A 19016-nucleotide genomic window follows, 5' to 3' on the forward strand; every position below is an offset into this window, starting at 1 on the left:
ATAAGAATTCAAATAAATTCCGCTTGAATTGTTTCTTCAAGTATTTCTAGGATTGCTCTTTTGAAAATTGTCATATAAATCTGGGTAATGCTTTCGAATTATTTTAGGGGACCAAAAATTAATGAAATTTAATAATCCGTAAAAAACGGATCATATTTATACCCTTACAATGTGAGGCTTAGAAAAACAACAACAACAAATCAGAAAATAACAAAAAAAAATTCACAAATTAGTCATTAGGAGAATAAATTATAAAAATAATGAGAACGATATTAGTTTTTTTATGGGCCCAGACATGGACTGTAAGCGGGATTTTTGGATATTTAAAGGGTTATAAACGGGAATTTTCATGGGTACTTTGTGAACCAAATTAGCGGACTTTTTAGGTTACTTTATGAACTAAAATTAAATAACATTGGATGGACTTCTTAAGGGTGTTTTATGGAACAATATCATTTTCATATCCGTGGAAGCAAAAAAATATATATATAAAAAAAAATAAATATTTCTGAACAACAATTCGTGAAATTATTATGGATATACAATAACTTTAGATTTGTTCGAATTGGTAAGCTTTGGTGCCAATTATGGCCTTCAAACGGCTAATGAAACCGTCACACGCTGCCCGAATGTTGCTCTGCAGTATTTTGGTCCATTTCCGGCGAAGCGCTTTCTTGATGTGATCGACACTTTGGTATTTTATTTTTAGTGCCAACCTTGCTTTCCAAATCCGGAGATTTTGGTGGCCATTGTGAGATGGAAATGAAGCGAGGAACCTCATTTTGTAACCATTCTTGGGTGGCGTGTGCTAAGTGCGATGGTGCTGAGTTCTGTTTGAATGTCCAAGGTCTGCGGCCAAACTGTTTGCGTGCCCTAGGCTTTAATACACTATCTAGAATATTTTCGCGATAATATCCGGCATTTATTCTGATACCACGGTCGATTTATACGAGCGGAGAGCGACCATCGGCTGTTATGGCGGCCAACACCATCACCATAGCCGGCACTTTAGTTCTGGTGGCCAACCAAAGGTGCAATTTCAGAAAACAAAACAAAATCCGGCAGCTCACCACTTTCGGCCAAGCGAAGCAATTCTTTACCTCTTGTGAGTCTATTTTATTTCTGTTGCGGTGTAAGTTCTACACTTTTTGGAATTTCCAAGGCTTTATCCCGAGCTCATTTTTCAATATTTGCCGAATGAAATATTGCCATATTTTCAGCTCACGAGCCATTTTTCGACCACTGCGACGCGGGTTTCGATCAAGTCGTTTCTTTACTTCTCGATCCATTTCTGCTGATGTTGTTGTTTTCTTCCGTCCACTTCCTTGACTTCGGGCTACGCTACCAGTATCACGGTAACGGGCGATGGTACGAAACACAAAAGATTTATCACATTTAAATGCTGCAGTGCTCTAACGATAGCCACTTATGGTTTTCCAGGCAATTATAATGAAATCACACTATCACGCTTGAATTCTATCACGAATAACTTTTTTCTGGAAATTTCTCACCAAAATGCTTTTTTTTTTGCTCGTAAACAATATAATGAGTGGTTTAGAAATGACAGCAGCAGTCTGAAGTTGGTTGCATTTTTTCATCTAACCCTGTATATAGAGCAAAAAAAGTTTTATGATCCTGGATGTGAAGGATAATATATGCTCCGAAATCTCTTCCCGGATTTTTTATGAGGAACTAGCTAAGGTTTTAGGATATTTTATGAAAATCAGTTCTAAAATTCTCGATAATAAAGTTCATAAGTGCCAACCTGAATTTTATGGGCCAAGATGGAAACTACATCCATGATTTTGAGAATCATATTTTATGGGGCTATTTATGGACTATAGTCGGGGACTTTTAACTTTTTTAATTCTGGATTCTTAAATGATATTTTTTACCCTGTGGTATAGGGTATTAGGAAACGAAATAAACCAACAGTTCATTTTGATGATCTTCAGGGGTTTCAAATTCTGAATTGATTTGTGCATGTCCGTCCATCTGTCAATGTATTTTTGAAAAATAAAATTACGGATCTCATTTATTGTCTGATTGAGATGAAATTTTTCACAAATCATTTTTTGTGGCCAAAGGTCGAATCCTATTGAAATTGGTGATAATCGATCCAAAATTAAGTTAAGCTCCCATATATGTCATCGTCTGATTTCAATTTTGAAAGAGAATAGCCCATATAGGTCTACTTTATCTTATATCCCCCGTACGACGGTACCCCCAATATTCGCCATTTTAATGATTTATACAGCCTATGACAAAAAATTGTATATACTGGACCACGTCTTCCTATAGCCCACATATAATGGTTTTCCTTTGAACGGAATTTTTGGAAATTTTTCAAGTTTCTTCAAAATGGAGGAGGGTATTAAATGTTTGGCCCGGCCGATCTTTGATACCTTTTTACTTGTTAAATTTACACAACTCTGTTAATGACTTTTTTATAAAGCTGGACTACGTTTACTGCTGGTAATAGCCTAAGTTAAGAATTTGAGAAGCACTTTCAATTATTATTATTATTATTATTATTATTATTATTATTATTATTATTATTATTATTATTATTATTATTATTATTATATTATTATTATTATTATTATTATTATTATTATTATTATTATTATTATTATTATTATTATTATTATTATTATTATTATATTATTATTATTATTATTATTATTATTATTATTATTATTATTATTATTATTATTATATTATTATTATTATTATTATATTATTATTATTATTATTATTATTATTATTATTATTATTATTATTATTATTATTATTATTATTATTATTATTATTATTATTATTATTATTATTATTATTATTATTATTAGTATTATTATTATTATTATTATTATTATTATTATTATTATTATTATTATTATTATTATTATTATTATTATTATATTATTATTATTATTATTATTATTATTATTATTATTATTATTATTATTATTATTATTATTATTATTATTATTATTATTATTATATTATTATTATTATTATTATTATTATTATTATTATTATTATTATTATTATTATTATTATTATTATTATTATTATTATTATTATTATTATTATTATTATTATTATTATTATTATTATTATTATTATATTATTATTATTATTATTATTATTATTATTATTATTATTATTATATTATTATTATTATTATTATTATTATTATTATATTATTATTATTATTATTATTATTATTATTATTATTATTATTATTATTATTATTATTATATTATTATTATTATTATTATTATTATTATTATTATTATTATTATATTATTATTATTATTATTATTATTATTATTATTATTATTATTATTATTATTATTATTATTATTATTATTATTATTATTATTATTATTATTATTATTATTATGATTATTATTATTATTATTATTATTAATTATTATTATTATTATTATTATTAGTATTATTATTATTATTATTATTATTATTATTATATTATTATTATTATTATATTATTATTATTATTATTATTATTATTATTATTATTATTATTATTATTATTATTATTATTATTATTATTATTATTATTATTATTATTATTATTATTATTATTATTATTATTATTATTATTATTATTATGTTATTGTATTATTATTATTATTATTATTATTATTATTATTATTATTATTATTATTATTATTATTATTATTATTATATTATTATTATTATTATTATTATTATTATTATTATATTATTATTATTATTATGTTATTATTATTATTATTGTTATATTATTATTATTATTATTATTATTATTATTATTATTATTATTATTATTATTATTATTATTATTATTATTATTATTATTATTATTATTATTATTATATTATTTATTTATTTATTTATTTTTTTTTTTTCTGTTTTTTTTTTTTTTTGAGGTCATAATAGTGGTATTTAGGAGGGTTTCCCGAGGTTAGAGGATTTCAATCATAAAATCTATCCTACACCAAACTCTATCCTACACCAAACTCTTCTTTAGCAGAAAATTGATTCTCTTAATCCCCCGTTCTTCCATCAATTGTTTTTCTAACCCATATCTTCGAAACCTGTATCCAACACCAAAAAAAAAACACCTAATCGCTTTAGGTGTAAAACACACCAATGGAAAATGTGTTAACATCATTTATTGAAAATAAAAATAAAACATAAAGCTTGCGCTCTAGCCACACATTCATCAATTCCATTTCCGGACCCTCGAGGGGTATGGGGCCGAAAACATGGAAACATCTTGCCAAATTGATTCAATTTCTGAATCCGTCACTGCGAAACGTTTCTCAAGAAGGAAATGACGTTGTTACAAAATCATCGAACCATTTAATTCATACTTTGTTTCAAATCTTGCCGTTGCGAATGATGGTTTCGGATTCGGTTTGGGTTGTTGTTTTTTTTTTTTTGAAAATTATACGCTTCTTTGATTAATGTGTTTTTCCTCACTTGCCGCATTTCGCAATTGCATTGAGCACTTGTCGGCACGCAATCCACGCCATGATGATCATCACCATTCTCTCTCATGATCGCCATAAAGAAACAGGTGAAAAAGTTTTTAATCGTTCCGATTAGATGTAATTTCGTCAAAATTCAATGTTTTAATATAAATTGATTGTTGTTGTTGTTGCTGCTGCTGCTGTGTTATTGGATTTCGTGGCCGGTATTTAGCGTTAACAAATGTTTTATTTTCTGCCAACATTTCGAGCCTTTGTGATAAATGAAAATGTTTCTTGTTTTATGGTGAAGCTTGGAAAAAAGTGAATGGGGTCCGTGAGAATTGATTATGCGAATAAATATTTGCTTTAAAGTTATTTTTTATTGTTTATTAAATGTTAGCAATTTAGTTGTTTGTTTGTACTAATGGTGAATCTTTATTCAACAAAGAAGATTAATTGGCAACGAAGATGAAGAAATACTAAGAACCATATATGCCCGTAGATTACAAAAAAGCTCAGTGTCCCGACAGATAGTTACCATTTAGGTAAGCCCTTTTTCGGAGGCGTACCAAAAAGGTTGGACCTTTCTATGAAAAGTACAATTTTTATTAAAAATTTGAAAAAAAATTTTGAAGAAAATCGAAAACTCATTTTAAATTTTACTAGAGTTTTTGACGAGGACTCAACAGGGTGAGATGAAAAAACTGCAACCATCTTCAGACTGTTGTCATTTCTAAGGCACTCGTCCGACAGCTGTTAAAATTATTCCAGTGACAAGCGTACAAAAGCATTTTGGTGGGAATTTTCCAGGAAAAAGTTCTTCGTGATGGAATTCAAGCGTGATAGTGTTATTTCTTTATATTTGGCTGGAAAACCACAAGTGGCTATGGTTAGAGCACTCCAGCATTTAAATGTGATTTATACCATCGCTGGTAGCGTAGCCCGACGTCGAGGAAGTGGACGGAAGAAAACAGCAACATCAGCAATTTCTGTTCGAAAAGTAAAAAAGGACTTGATCGAAACCCGCGTTGCAGCGGCCGAAAAATGGCTCGTGAGCTGAAAATATCGCAATATTCCATTCGGCAAATATTGAAAAATGAGCTCGTGGTAAAGCCATTGAAATTCCAAAAAGTTCAGGAACTTACACTGCAACCGAAAGAAAATAGTCTCAAGAGGGCTAAAGAGTTGCTTCGCTTGGCCGAAAGTGGTGAACTGCCGAATTTGGTTTTCTGCGATGAGAAAATATTCGTTGTCCAGCAGTTTGTAAACAAACAAAATAATCGTGTTTACTTGCCAAAAAGGTCAGCTGAAAATGTGCACCTTCGGTTGGCCATCAGAACTCAAGCGCCGGCCATGGTGATGGTGTGGGCCACCATAACAGCCTATGGTTGCTATCCGCACGTATTAATCGACCGTGGCATCATAATAAATGCATAAATAAATGCTGGAGGGTGTATAAAAGACTTGGGCACGCAAATATTTTGGCCGAAGACCTTGAATATTCCAAAAGGACTCAGCACGCGCCATCCAAGAATGGTTACAAAATGAGGTTCCTCGCTTCATTTCCAGCGCATAATGATACCTATACGTTGGTCTGGAGTATTTTGGAAAGCTATGTTAGCACTAAAAAGTCCCAAAGTGTCGATCACCTCAAGCAAGCGCTTCACCGGGAATGGACCAAAATACCGCAGTTCAACATTCAGGCAGCTTTTTACGGTTACCAATTCGAACAAATCTAAACTTATTCTAAAATTTGATGCTATTTCCTATATTTTTTGCTTTCATGCAATAAAATTTAAAAAATTTAAAAATTATGGCGTTTGACTTTGTTGCATTTTTTTTTTCTCACCCTGTATGGGAAACGATTTTCAACAAATGTCGTATTTACGATATCGATAAAATTTGTCAGAGCTATTTCTCAGCTGTATCTGATATCTTATACCAAATATCATTGTCGTGATTTGTATATTACGAATGAGAGGGACTAAAACACCAACTCAAATGAAATACATATGGGTGCTATATCCAAATCTGAACCGATTTTGATGAAATTTGGCAGAGGTATTTCTGAGGTATATATGTTGTCTGGTTTTATATGTCATTTTTGTGGGGTGCATATTGGGAATGTGAAGTATTTAAACACCAAATCGAATGAAACTAATATATGGGAGCTATAGCTGTATTTAAACCGATGTTCACCAAATTTGAAATACTTGCCGACATCCATCCCATTTGGGGGAATATAACCCATCTGGCGCTATATCTAAATCTGAACCAAAATTGCCAGATATACTTTTGAACTGAACGTGGCCATGTGAGCTAAAATAAATTTGAATAGGACTGATATTACGCATTTGATGCACAATACTTATGAAATCGGACAACACTAAAGGGTTTCCCTGGGCCAAACAAAATAAAAATTTTCGGACATAATCCCTTTCGGAAAAAATCTATTCTTCTTTATATTTATCCCTTCAATTCAATTGTTTTTAAACTTGGATGTTGTCCAAAATTATTAATAAAGCGAATTATTACAAAAAATGTATAAATTATTGTTTTACATGATTTAAAAAAAACTAAGAGAAATTGGGCTGGTGAGCGAGGTCTGCTTTTGAGCAGCGCTGGTTTAAGGAATTTTGACTCCTGCATTTGCCTTTTCTCCCGTTTGTTTGTTGGTTGTTGCTCCTTAAATTTACATCAATGGACATAAAATAATCCTTGATTGTGGAGTAACGGCAATTGTGAACATTTGCCATGAATTTGAAGTCAAGACTGAATTTTGACGTTGTCTAAAACTCTACTGTTTTTGAGCTCAAAATACACTTGGGAAAGTTCTTCCATCTATAGGAATTTGTAAGTGTATCATCTATCTTAAACCTATTTGTATCTATGAATACTAAATTACAAATTTCTCTCAGTGTAAAGGTAACATGCATTCCAAGCAGAAAACAGAAACGTTTCATTTAATTGTTTATTTATGCCAACCAAATAAAAAGAGAACTCACCACTGTTGGTGGCAACGGTCGATCCATTGCTATTGATATTCATCGATGATAGGTTGGTGGTTCCACCAGTAACTGCTGCACCACCACCACCGCCGCCGGCACTGCTGCTGCCACCGTTACCACTGTTACCCCCACTACCACCAACAACAGCATTGTCAACACAGTTCATGCCACCGGTACTATTGTTGGCCATGCCGGCGGCAGCCGTCGAACTGTTTGAATTTGTGTTTATGTCCGCTTGTGACGTTGTCATATTTGTCTTCTTCGTTTCTTTGTTGCTGTTCTGACCCTACAAAAACGGCACTCCCTTGTTATTTGTTCTATCTACCGCCTTACGTTTTTTTTTTTATGTTGAAGTTTGTTTTCTTTGTGCCACGGTTTTGCCTTTTTTTTTTGCAAAGTCTTGTAGAACAGTTTTTTCCCTCGCCAAACTTGTCTAAATAAGCTAAGAGGAAATAAACAAGTTTTTTTTTTTTTGCTTTTCTGTACTTGTAATGATGGCCAACAACAATAAATGGGAGAAGAATTTGGTTGGCAGAAAAAAACAAGCGAAAACCAAAACAAAAAAAACGAGACAAATGAAAACGCTAACTGGGATAAAATAGTCAGTCAAGTTAGTTCAGAAGTAACAGCTATGAATTTGTAAACGGCGGAATGTAGGAATGTTTTCAAGATGTTCTTTTTGTTGTTGCTGTTGGTGGTGGTGATCAGTATTATTTGCATTTATTGTTGTTGTGGTTGTTGCTGGTGGTACGTAGCTTGGCAGCTGCTGTTTGGCTTAAACAGATTTTTGCATATTTTCCTTTATTCGATTCGAGCGTACGTGTGTGGGGTTAGTTAGAAGAATTGGTATTGAAGAATTCGATTCGCACTAGTGTTCGTCGTTCAGTGGTTTTGATTTCGGCTCATTTTTGTTGTTGATGGACGGAGTGATTTCTTTGTCTGAAATGAAAAACAAATAAAAAATTAATTATGTTATTTTTTTTTAAGAAATTAATTAATGGTGTGGGAATATACAGTTCACATTTAAATTGTACAATGAAGAACACTTTAAGAAAAATCAGCTTTAACTAAAATAAAACAAGTTACACATTTTTTAATTCGGTCGGGACGAACTTTTAATAGCCTCCACCATGAGTTAAAGATACCCTTTAAAAAAGTATCGCGATGCAATACTCCAACGAATCCTATTTAAAACTGAAAATACCAACGAAATCGGTTGGATAATGCAGTTATACTCTTTAAAATGGTGAATATCTGAAGGTATGAGGACTATAGGAAAACGTGACATATGTTTACATTGCCCACTCTAAATACAAAATAGAAACCCATTAAGTTTAAAAATGTGGCTTAAATCGTCGCATTACCGAGTATCGGTCTGTAATATGATATGGGGGCTATACAAAAACTTGGACCGACATGACACATCATAAACTGGACGTGTCTATTGACAAAAACACATATTTTAGTATTTTATCTCAATTGGTTCAAAAGATAACGTGATTATAAGAAGGACCCCCAATATCTATGCATACAGGGTGAGATGAAAAAAAAAACTGCAACCAACTTCAGACTGCAGTCATTTCTAAGCCACTCGTCCGACAGCTGTTAAAATTATTATAGTGGCAGCTCATTATATTGTTTACAAGCGTGAAAAACCATTTTCGTGAGAATTCTACAGTTATTCGCGGTGGAATTCAAGTTATGGTCAAGCTGATAGTGTGATTTATTTATATTTGGCTGGAAAACCACAAGTAGCTATCGTTAGAGCACTCCAGCATTTATATGTGAATAAATCTTTTGCGTCTCGTACCATCGCTGGTAGCATAACCCGACGTTAAGCAAGTGGACGGAAGAAAACAGCAACATCAGCAGAAATGGTCCGAAAAGTAAAGAAGGACTTGATCGAAACCCGCGTCGCAGTGGCCGAAAAATGGCTCGTGAGCTGAATATATCGCAATATTGCATTCGGCAAATATTGAAAAATTAGCTCGGGGTAAAGCCATTGAAATTCTAAAAAGTGCAAGAACTTACAATAGAAAGAAAATAGACTCAAAAGAAATAAAGAGTTGCTTGGCTTGGCCGAAAATGGTGAACTGCAAAATTTGATTTTCTCCGATGAAAAAACATTCGTTGTCCAGCAGTTTGTAAACAAACAAAATGATCGTGTTTACTTGCCAAATAGGTCAGCTGAAAATGTACACCTTCGGTTGGCCACCAGAACTCAAGCGCCGGCCATGGTGATGGTGTGGGCCGCTATAACAACCAACGGTCGCTCTCCACTCGTATTAATCGACCGTGACATCAGAATAAATGCCGAATATTATCGAGAAAATATTCTGAAGGGTGTATTAATACCTTGGGCACGCAAACATTTTGGCCCCAGACCTTGGACATTCCAACAGGACTCAGCACCATCGCATTTAGCACGCGTCACCCAAGAATGGTTACAAAATCAGGTTCCTCGCTTTCTTTCCAGCGCACAATGGTCACCAAAATCTCCGGATACCAATCCGTTGGACTTTTGTGTCTGGAGTATTTTGGAAAGCAAGGTTGGCACTAGAAAATACCAAAGTGTCGATCACTTCAATCAAGCGCTTCGCTGGGAATGGACCAAAATACCACAGAGCAACATTCGGGAAGCGTGTGACGGTTTCATTGGCCGTTTGAAGGCCATAATTCGTGCCAAAAGTGACCAATTCGAACAAACCTAAGCTTATTCTAAAAATTGATGCTATTTTCGACATTTTTTGCTTTCATTAAATAAAATGTACAAAAAAATGTAAAAATTATGAAGTTTGACTTTGTTGCAGTTATATCTATATATATAAAAGAAAGTTGTGTTATTATTTGATTTTAACGATTCGAAAAGGATAATATCCAAAAAAATCGCGTAAAAATGTGATATATTAACATTTTCACTTTGACTTTTGAAAAGTACAATAGTAATGTTTTAATTCGCATGATTTTTTCCATATTGACTTACTTTTTTCTAATGTACATTTGTAGTGTTTTTTATATTTTATTTTTGAATTCGAATATTAATACCAATTTATTTAATTGACTTGATTTCTTGAGAACTGAAATTGATGGCGGGTTACATGGAAGTGTAGTACCGAATTATGTGGTGGCGCAACGGAATAGATTATATCGAAATAATTTATCGTGGTCACACCAAAGTTAAAAGATAATTACTTTTTCAAAATCGCTAAAAAATCACCAAAAAGATATCTAAAAAAAAATAAATAAATAAATAAAATAAGTTCGAAATACAATGTTAACTGACATCTACTTTTCAACTCCAGGGCCTATATTGTGGTTCAGCTGAAAGATGCGAACACATTTAAACAAACAAAAATGACCGAAAAAAGCCTAATGGGGCTCATTTCAAATCGTGGACCTACTTCTTTCATATCCTTCCAGATATTCTTCCCAAACATTCAAGATACCTTAAATCGCGTTTGCAGGTCATGATATCGATAACTCACGGATAAGGGTACAACCCGATTTCATATTTATATAACCATAGTATAATTTAAGCTATATTTGGGGTCTTGGCCACTTTTTTCATTTTTGGCCCTTATTTGGCAACTTTTGTTTCTAAAGGGGTAGAGAATCTCCTAGCATAAAATTTGAAATTTTCAGAGTAGGACCCATATTGGCATTGACCAGATTCATCAATTGATTTGGCTAAAAAAATCTATTTATGCTACCCTGGGGTAGGGAACCATCAATCATCCCCACATTGGAGTATCCCCAAGTCCACTTTTACATCTAATGTGTGGTCAGAAAAGAAAATTTTGTATTCTATGGAATTTGTAAGAGAATATTGGTTGGGAACGTAGATTTGGGATGTACTCTATATGAAATAAATTGTGGAAACATGAGCAAATTACAAAAATATAAGAAAGTAGCACGGAACCGAATATATGTTGAATCGTCATTGAATTATACTATGATGAAAAATATGAACTTTATGGGGTCTCCAACTTACAATTTAAATGGCAAATAAAATTAATTTCCAGTTTTTTATATAGTTGTTCGAAAAGTACAAAGTGGTTCACAATTGAATTGAAATATGAAGTTGGTTTCGGAAGTATGTAATATAATAGTACGAAAAGTACTAAGTCTTTTATGTGCAAGACGTAATTATTTTTCGATAAAGAAAAACATGAATATGAAAAAATATATGGTAACAGCTGCAGCTGAAAAGTTAGTATGATGTATAATTTTGTCCAAGAAATAATTCCGTTATTTCGATTAGAGACATTTTTGCCGTATCAAACGATATATACCCTATGTTGTCATAAGGCGGAATAAATGAAAAAAGGTTTTAAATATTAAAATTAAGGTCGTCTTTGTCAAAATTTCTTCTTGACATACCGCAGAAATATTACAAATAAATTAATATTTTCGAAACCCTACCCAAAATATATTCAAAACTGGTTTTAATCTTTCAAATTTCTAGACAAACGTATTGCGTAGAAATTTGTTTAAATTGTAATCAAAGAAATTTCCATTTGAGAAATTGAATATAAAATGAATGTATTTATGTCGGTCTTTTCTAAATGACTACACACATAATGAAAACAATTTAGTAAATGTATCTATAACACCTGTTTTAATGAAAATGTATCTATATATTTTAAAATAATCTTAATTTGAAGAAGATTGGCGCCCAAATGACTTGTATCACAAAGATTGTGTACATGATATCATATTTGCAATTCCCCCCGAAAATATTACCCCGTATCAATTCTGACACACCTTGGACACACCTCGCTACCACAGAACTTCCCCATACCCCATTCACCTAATTCCAATCACATTTGCCGAAAAGGAAAAACAGAAAATTAGTTTCACTGCCAAAAATAATTTTCCTCACTAGATTGTGAAGTGTTGTTTGAAACACATATCCCTGTTGCTCTTCGAGATTATCGCCTTCAAATGAAAGTTGATTTGAAACATAAAATAAAATTGGATTTTCTCCAAAAGAAATCTTACAAAAAGCAATTATCAACATAACTGTTGCATTTGGTGGGCGACACTAACAGGTAGTTTTCAAACAACTTCAGCTCTTTGAAGCCACACAAGTTGTTTTCAAAAGTTGATAGCATAGCTGTTGTTCAATGTCAAATCAAATGCTTTTAATGTCACTGTCACAAATGTTTATTAATTAGCGTTAATTGACATTGACAACGGTTTACACTGCGCCACTTGTCTGCTGCTATCATATTCTTGATTTCCTATTAGAGGTGTTGTTGTTGGTGTATCTGTTAATTGCTCTAATTTATTGGGCTTTTGAAGTATTTTTTAATTTTTGAAAAGAATTAAAAAACAACGAAGACCCTTCGGCAAGATCATACAGAGTGATATTCCACAATTATGTATCTGTACTACAACAGTTTTTGAAATTAAACAAGTAAAATAGTAGTTAAATTCGGCCCGTTTGGAATTTCAGTACCCTCAACCATTTGCAAAGTAACTCTTTTAAAAATATGTCTATAAGAATCGAAGGCCAGGATTTGAGAGGTATATGTTGTTTTTTTTTTAATTTTATTGAATGAAAGCAAAATAAATCGGAAATAGCATAAAATTTTAGATGAAGTTTAGATTTCTTCCAATTGGTCACCTTTGGCACGAATTATGGCCTTCAAACGGCCAATAAAACCGTCACACGCTGCCCGAATGTTGCTCTGCGGTATTTTGGCCCATTTCCGGCTAAACGATTGCTTGAGGTGATCGACACTTTGGTATTTTTTAGTGCCAACCTTGCTTTCCAAAATACTCCAGACACAATAGTCCGACGGATTGATATCCGGAGATTTTGGTGGCTATTGTGCGCTTGAAATGAAGCGAGGAACCTCATTTTGTAACAATTCTTGGATGGCTGAATGCAATGGTGCTGAGTCCTATTGGAATGTCCAAGTTCTGTAGCCAAAAATGTTTGCGTTCCCAAGGCTCTAAAACACCCACAAGAATATTTTCGCGACAATATTCGGCAATTATTCTGATGCGACTGTCGCTAATACGAGCGGAGAGCGACCATGGGATGTTATGGTGGCCCACACCATCACCATGGCCGGCGCTTGAGTTCTGGTGGCCAACCGAAGGTGCACATTTTCAGCTGACTTTGGCAATTAAACACGATCATTTTGTTTGTTTACAAACTGCTGGACAACGAATGTGTTCTCATCGGAGAAAACCAAATTCGGCAGTTCACCACTTTCGGACAAGCGAAGCAACTCTTTAGTTCTTTTGAGTCTATTTTCTTTCTTGCATTTTTTTAAATTTCAATGGCTTTACCCCGAGCTTATTTTTCAATATCCACCACCACCCTTCTATGGAGGGTATATTAACATTGTCATTCCGTTTGTAACTCCTTGAAATATTTATAATAGACCCTACTAAGTATATATATATTCTGGATAAGCGTAAAAGCGATCTGGAGATGTCCGTCTGTCTGTTGTAATCTCGTTATCTTTCGAACAAATTGAGATAGAAAGCTAAAATTTTGCATTTTTAAATGCATAGTTTACCAGTAGGCAGATTAAGTTCGTAAATGGGATATGTCGGTCAACGCTTTCGTATAGCTCCCATATAACGGTACCTCCCGATATTCGGTATTTTGATGAATTCAGCAACATTTTTCATCGAAATCGTTTCAAATCTCGTATTGGGAGATCTTAACGGTTACTACAACCTATGGAAAAAAAATTCCGTATGCCGGTCCACGTCTTCGTATAGCCTCCGGTAGCTCTCGATATCCGATATTTTCATGATTTAAGCGAAATAATTTACCGAAATTATTTCAAATTTCGTATTTGATGTTTGTAATGGGTGCTATAGCCTATGACAACAATTTTTGTATGCAGGTCCACGTCTTCGCGTCCATACGACGGTACCTCCCAATTCTCGGTATTTTCATGATTTGTGCGACATTATTAACCGGAATTGTAACAAATTTCGTATTTAAAGTTGGTAATGGCTACTACAGCCTACGTACGTTTTCGTAAAGGGTGAGACGAAAAAACTGAAACCAACTTCAGACTGCTGTCATTTATAAGCCACTCGTCCGAGAGCTGTTAAAGTTATTCCAGCGACAGCTCATTATATTGTTTACAAGCGCATTTTGGTAAGAATTTTCCAGAAAAAAGTCATCCACCCAAATCTCCGGATACCAATCCGTTGGACTATTGTGTCTGGAGTATTTTGGAAAGCAAGTTTGGCACTAAAAAATACCAAAGTGTCGATCACATCAAGCAAGCGCTTCGCCGGAAATGAGCCAAAATACCGCAGAGCAAAATTCGGACAGCGTGTGACGGTTTCATTGGCCGTTGAAGGTCATAATTCGTGTCAATGGTGACCAATTTGAACAAATTAAAAATTAAAAAAAGTGTATGTATAGCCTTTTCATAATGTCCCTTAGGTTTCCGTTGTTCTTTTTCATTTTTTTATTTTATTTATTCTTTTTTTTTTTTTTTTGTTTTTTGAAAATGATATTTTTTGTATATATTTTGGCATAAAAGTCATCTATGTCGGCCGCAAATAGGCCTCTATGTATAGATATTTTACATTCGTTTTTCACTTAGTGGCTTCTTAATTGGTATGGTGGTGGTCCGAATAAAGTTTTGTTTTTATGGTTTTCATGCCATTTTACAATGTGTCTCATTAAAAGAACTGGTTTTTGGCACTACAAGGCAAACAAAAAAGCACACACACAGATAAAAAGCGAAAAAACAGATAACGACAGACAATAAAATTCACTTTCAGTGCCCCCAACTGAAAAACCACCGAAAATGAAAAATTCATTTCGTTTAGGAAACTAAAACGCAAACAAACAAAAAGTCCATTCATTCATTCACAGCGCACACATGTCGTGCGGCAAAAGAAGGAGAAGAAGGAGATTGTTGTCGACTGATATATCATAGCCCTGCCGCCGATCGTTGGATAGCCAAACAAGCCATATCTAGGTTTAACGCCAGCCAATGATGACGATTTGCAGTGTGATTTCTGGTAGTTGTTGTTTTTTAAATTTGTCTCTCAACATTGCTATATGTATCCAAACTAAACAGTCGTTATATTTACACTCAACAAACCACATTGCGAATAGTGTAGATTTGTTCAAACTTGGCATTGTACACAAATTTCGTATTCAATATTGGGACAACATACATACACACGCAGAAAGTCATACAAACCGATATTGAATAGTGAATTCGTTTTTTTCTCTGCTTAAATAGCTTAACGAAAACAAAAATCGGAGCACTGACAAGCTGAGACAAAAAATAAACACGATTTTTTTTGTCTTCCAAAACATTGCTCAAATAACTTAGGCCGGCCACACACTTTTGGAATCTAAAAATAAATACTTTCGTTTTGTAAATAACTTGCAATCGGATCAGATCGCTAGATAGAAATAGTTTGGCAATGTCAATGTACAAGTTTGTGCATGTACACGCCGTAGAGTTGTTGAGGATATTTGCGTGCTAATTTTAGTCGTTTTTATACCCTCCACCATAGCAGGGAGGGTATATTAAAATTGTCATTCCGTTTGTAACACCTCGAAATATCCATTTTAGACCCCATAAAGTATATATTCTTGATCAGCATAAAGTTCTATATCGATCTAACGATGTCCGTACGTCTACCGTCTATCCCTCTGTGGAAATCACTCCAGCTTCCGAACGAAATGAAGTAAGTTGATACAATTTTACTCAAATGTGTATTATGTCTGCAGGATTTTTTTTCATTGAAAATGGGCCAAGTAGGTCCACGTTTTGGTATAGCCCCCATATAATGGTACCTCCCTATTTTCTATATTTTGTTGATTTAAGCGACATTATTCTCCGGAAATATTTTAAATTTAATATGTGAAGTTCACAATGGATACCAGAGCCTATGAGAAAAAATTGGCCGTGCAGGTCCACCTTTTTGTATTGCCCCCTTCTGATATTCAGTATTTTGATGATTTTAGCGACATTATTCATCGCAAATGTTTCAACTTAGGTACTTTAAGTTCGTAATGGATATTACATCCTATGACAGCAAATTGTCTGTGCAGGTCCCCGTCTTCGTACAGCACCCATATAAAGAAACCTCCCAATATTCGGTATTTTGATGATTTTAACGTCATTATTCACCTGAATTGTTTCAAATTACGTATTACGAGTTCGTAATGGGAACTACAGTCTGTGACTGAAAATTGTCTGCAGGTCCAGGTCTTCGTATAGCCCCATATATAAGTATCTCCCTATATTCGGTATTTTGACGATTGAAATTTTGTATTTGAATATTGTAATGGCTTATGACAAAAGATACCTATGCAGATCCATGTCGTCGTATATACCAAAATACATAAAGATTGCATCGGTATATTTAAGATTTTAACAGAATTTTTAACGGATTTTATTTATTTATTTATTTTTTTTTTTTTTGAAAATTGCCAAATTCCTTCCAAATGGTGGAGGGTATTCAAAGTTCGGCCCGGCCGAACTTACAGCTTTTTTACTTGCATATTTAGAATTCGTTTCATTTCTCACAATACACTGTGATACCGTTGCAACTGGTATCGCTCCTGCAGCTTAACCGAATTCCAAAAAGAAACAAGTTATAACGTGAGATTGTTGTTTTTATACCCTACACCACAAGGTGGTCAGGGTATTATGTCTTTGTGCATTTGTTTGTAACAGTCAGAAGGAAACGAGATAGACCCATAGTTCCTTTTGATGATCAGCATAGAATCACATTCTGAGTCGATTTATGCATGTCCGTCCGTCCGTCTGTCCATGTATTTTTGTAAACAAAGTACAGGTCGCATTTATTGCCCGATCCAGATGAAATTTTGCAAAGAATTTTTGTTTGACCCAAGGACGAACCCTATTGAAATTGGAGATAATCGGTCAAAATTTAGATATAGCTCCCATATATATCTTCGTCCGATTTGCCTTTTATTGTGCACCAAACGTGTAATATAAGCCCGAATTGTATGGAATTTTGCACATACACCTAAATTAGGCCTGAAAATATGTATGCCAAATTTGATCGAAATCGGTTCAGATATAGATATAGCTCCCATATATATTGTTCATCCGATTTGTTATTTTTGTCCACTGCCGCCGTAATATGCACTCTGCAACAACAATATTTGGGGAAATATATCAAATACAGCTCAGAAATACATTTGCTAAATTTTATCGAGATCGGTTCAGATTTGGATATAGCTCCCATATATAACTTCGTCCGATTTACCTTTTATTGTGCACCAAACGTCTAATATTTGTCCAAATGGGATGGAATTTGGCACATACGGTCGAATTTAGCCTAGAAGGTAGTATGCCAAATTTGGTGATGATCGGTTCAGATATAGCTATAGCTCCCATATATATTGTTCATCCGATTTGTTGTATTTGTTACCTACAGCCGTAATATGCACCCCGTAACAACGATATTCAGGGAAATATATCAAATACAGCTCAGAAATATCTTTGCCAAATTTTATCGAGATCGGTTCAGATTTGGATATAGTTCCCATATATATCTTTATCTGATTTCAAATTAATTTTGCACCGAATAGGCAATATAAGTCCAAATTTAAAAGATACAAATGCTTCGGCACATTTAGTCTTTTGAATTTTAAATTATAATTATAATCATAGCGTGTATGATTGAATTCTCCCATAAAAAAACTTTTAATTATTAAGTCGAGCTCATCTAAATTAGCAAAGTGGTGTAGGGTATCATAAAATCGGCCCCGCCCGACTTTATGACTTTCTTTACTGGTTTTTTTATATATTTGTTAAACTTGATGACAAATACTTTTGGAATTCAAATGAGTTGTTTAACTTTCATCCAACGGTGTGGAATATCATTATTTATAGATCGAGCTTAGCTCATACTAAATAGATACAAAATAGAATAACGACCTCATTCCCAAGAAAACAATAAAACAAAGGTACAAAATTTGCAGAATGGTTCGAAGATATGGGAAAAGTTGATCCATTTCCGTAATAAATTAACATTTTTATTTGTATCAAAAATAGCTTCGTATTTTTTCATGGTGGTTCTACAAAAAATTCAGTTTTCATTTAATAAATAATACTTTAGAGCAGTTTTTATGGCTGCACTGAAAAAGTTCCATATCGTTACATGGGGGATACCTAGTTTACTCCTATACTATACACGTTATAGGCAATAACTATTATGTAGAGAGTAAAATTAGGGCTCACTCTGTAGGTAAATCAATAGCCCTTCAGCTCGTCAATAAAGTCGGGATTCACAGCTTGTCTATAAAGACGTCCTGCGACTCGTCCATAGAGAAGTCCTTCATCTCGTCCACGAAGGCGCCCTGTGGCTTGTTTATAAAGACGTCCTGCGGCTCGTCTATAAAGGCGTTCTTCGGCTCGTCTATAAAGACATCCTTCGGCTCAACCAAAAAACCGGCCTTCAGCTCATCCAGACGGCATGCAGCTCGTCTATAAAGGAGACGCCCTTCCGCTTGTCTATAAATTTAAGAAAGTTAAAAACA

The 19016-nt window shown here is 33.3% G+C and overlaps 1 protein-coding gene across 6 annotated transcripts in view; it reads right to left on the bottom strand.

Moving 5' to 3' along the window:
• The window catches only part of LOC101889065 (rho GTPase-activating protein gacU), a 63859-nt gene that overhangs the window by 29726 nt on the left and 15117 nt on the right, over positions 1-19016 (bottom strand). For all 6 annotated transcript variants that reach the window (XM_059127113.1, XM_059127112.1, XM_059127111.1 and 3 more), the window contains exon 2: positions 7490-8431. In XM_059127113.1, coding sequence (XP_058983096.1) covers positions 7490-7742 — 253 coding nt within the window. In that variant the 5' untranslated portion in view covers positions 7743-8431. The remainder of the gene's footprint in view (positions 1-7489; positions 8432-19016) is intronic.

The sequence above is a fragment of the Musca domestica genome, unplaced genomic scaffold (assembly GCF_030504385.1).
Source record: "Musca domestica strain aabys unplaced genomic scaffold, Musca_domestica.polishedcontigs.V.1.1 42, whole genome shotgun sequence".
Taxonomy (NCBI): Eukaryota; Metazoa; Arthropoda; class Insecta; order Diptera; family Muscidae; genus Musca; species Musca domestica.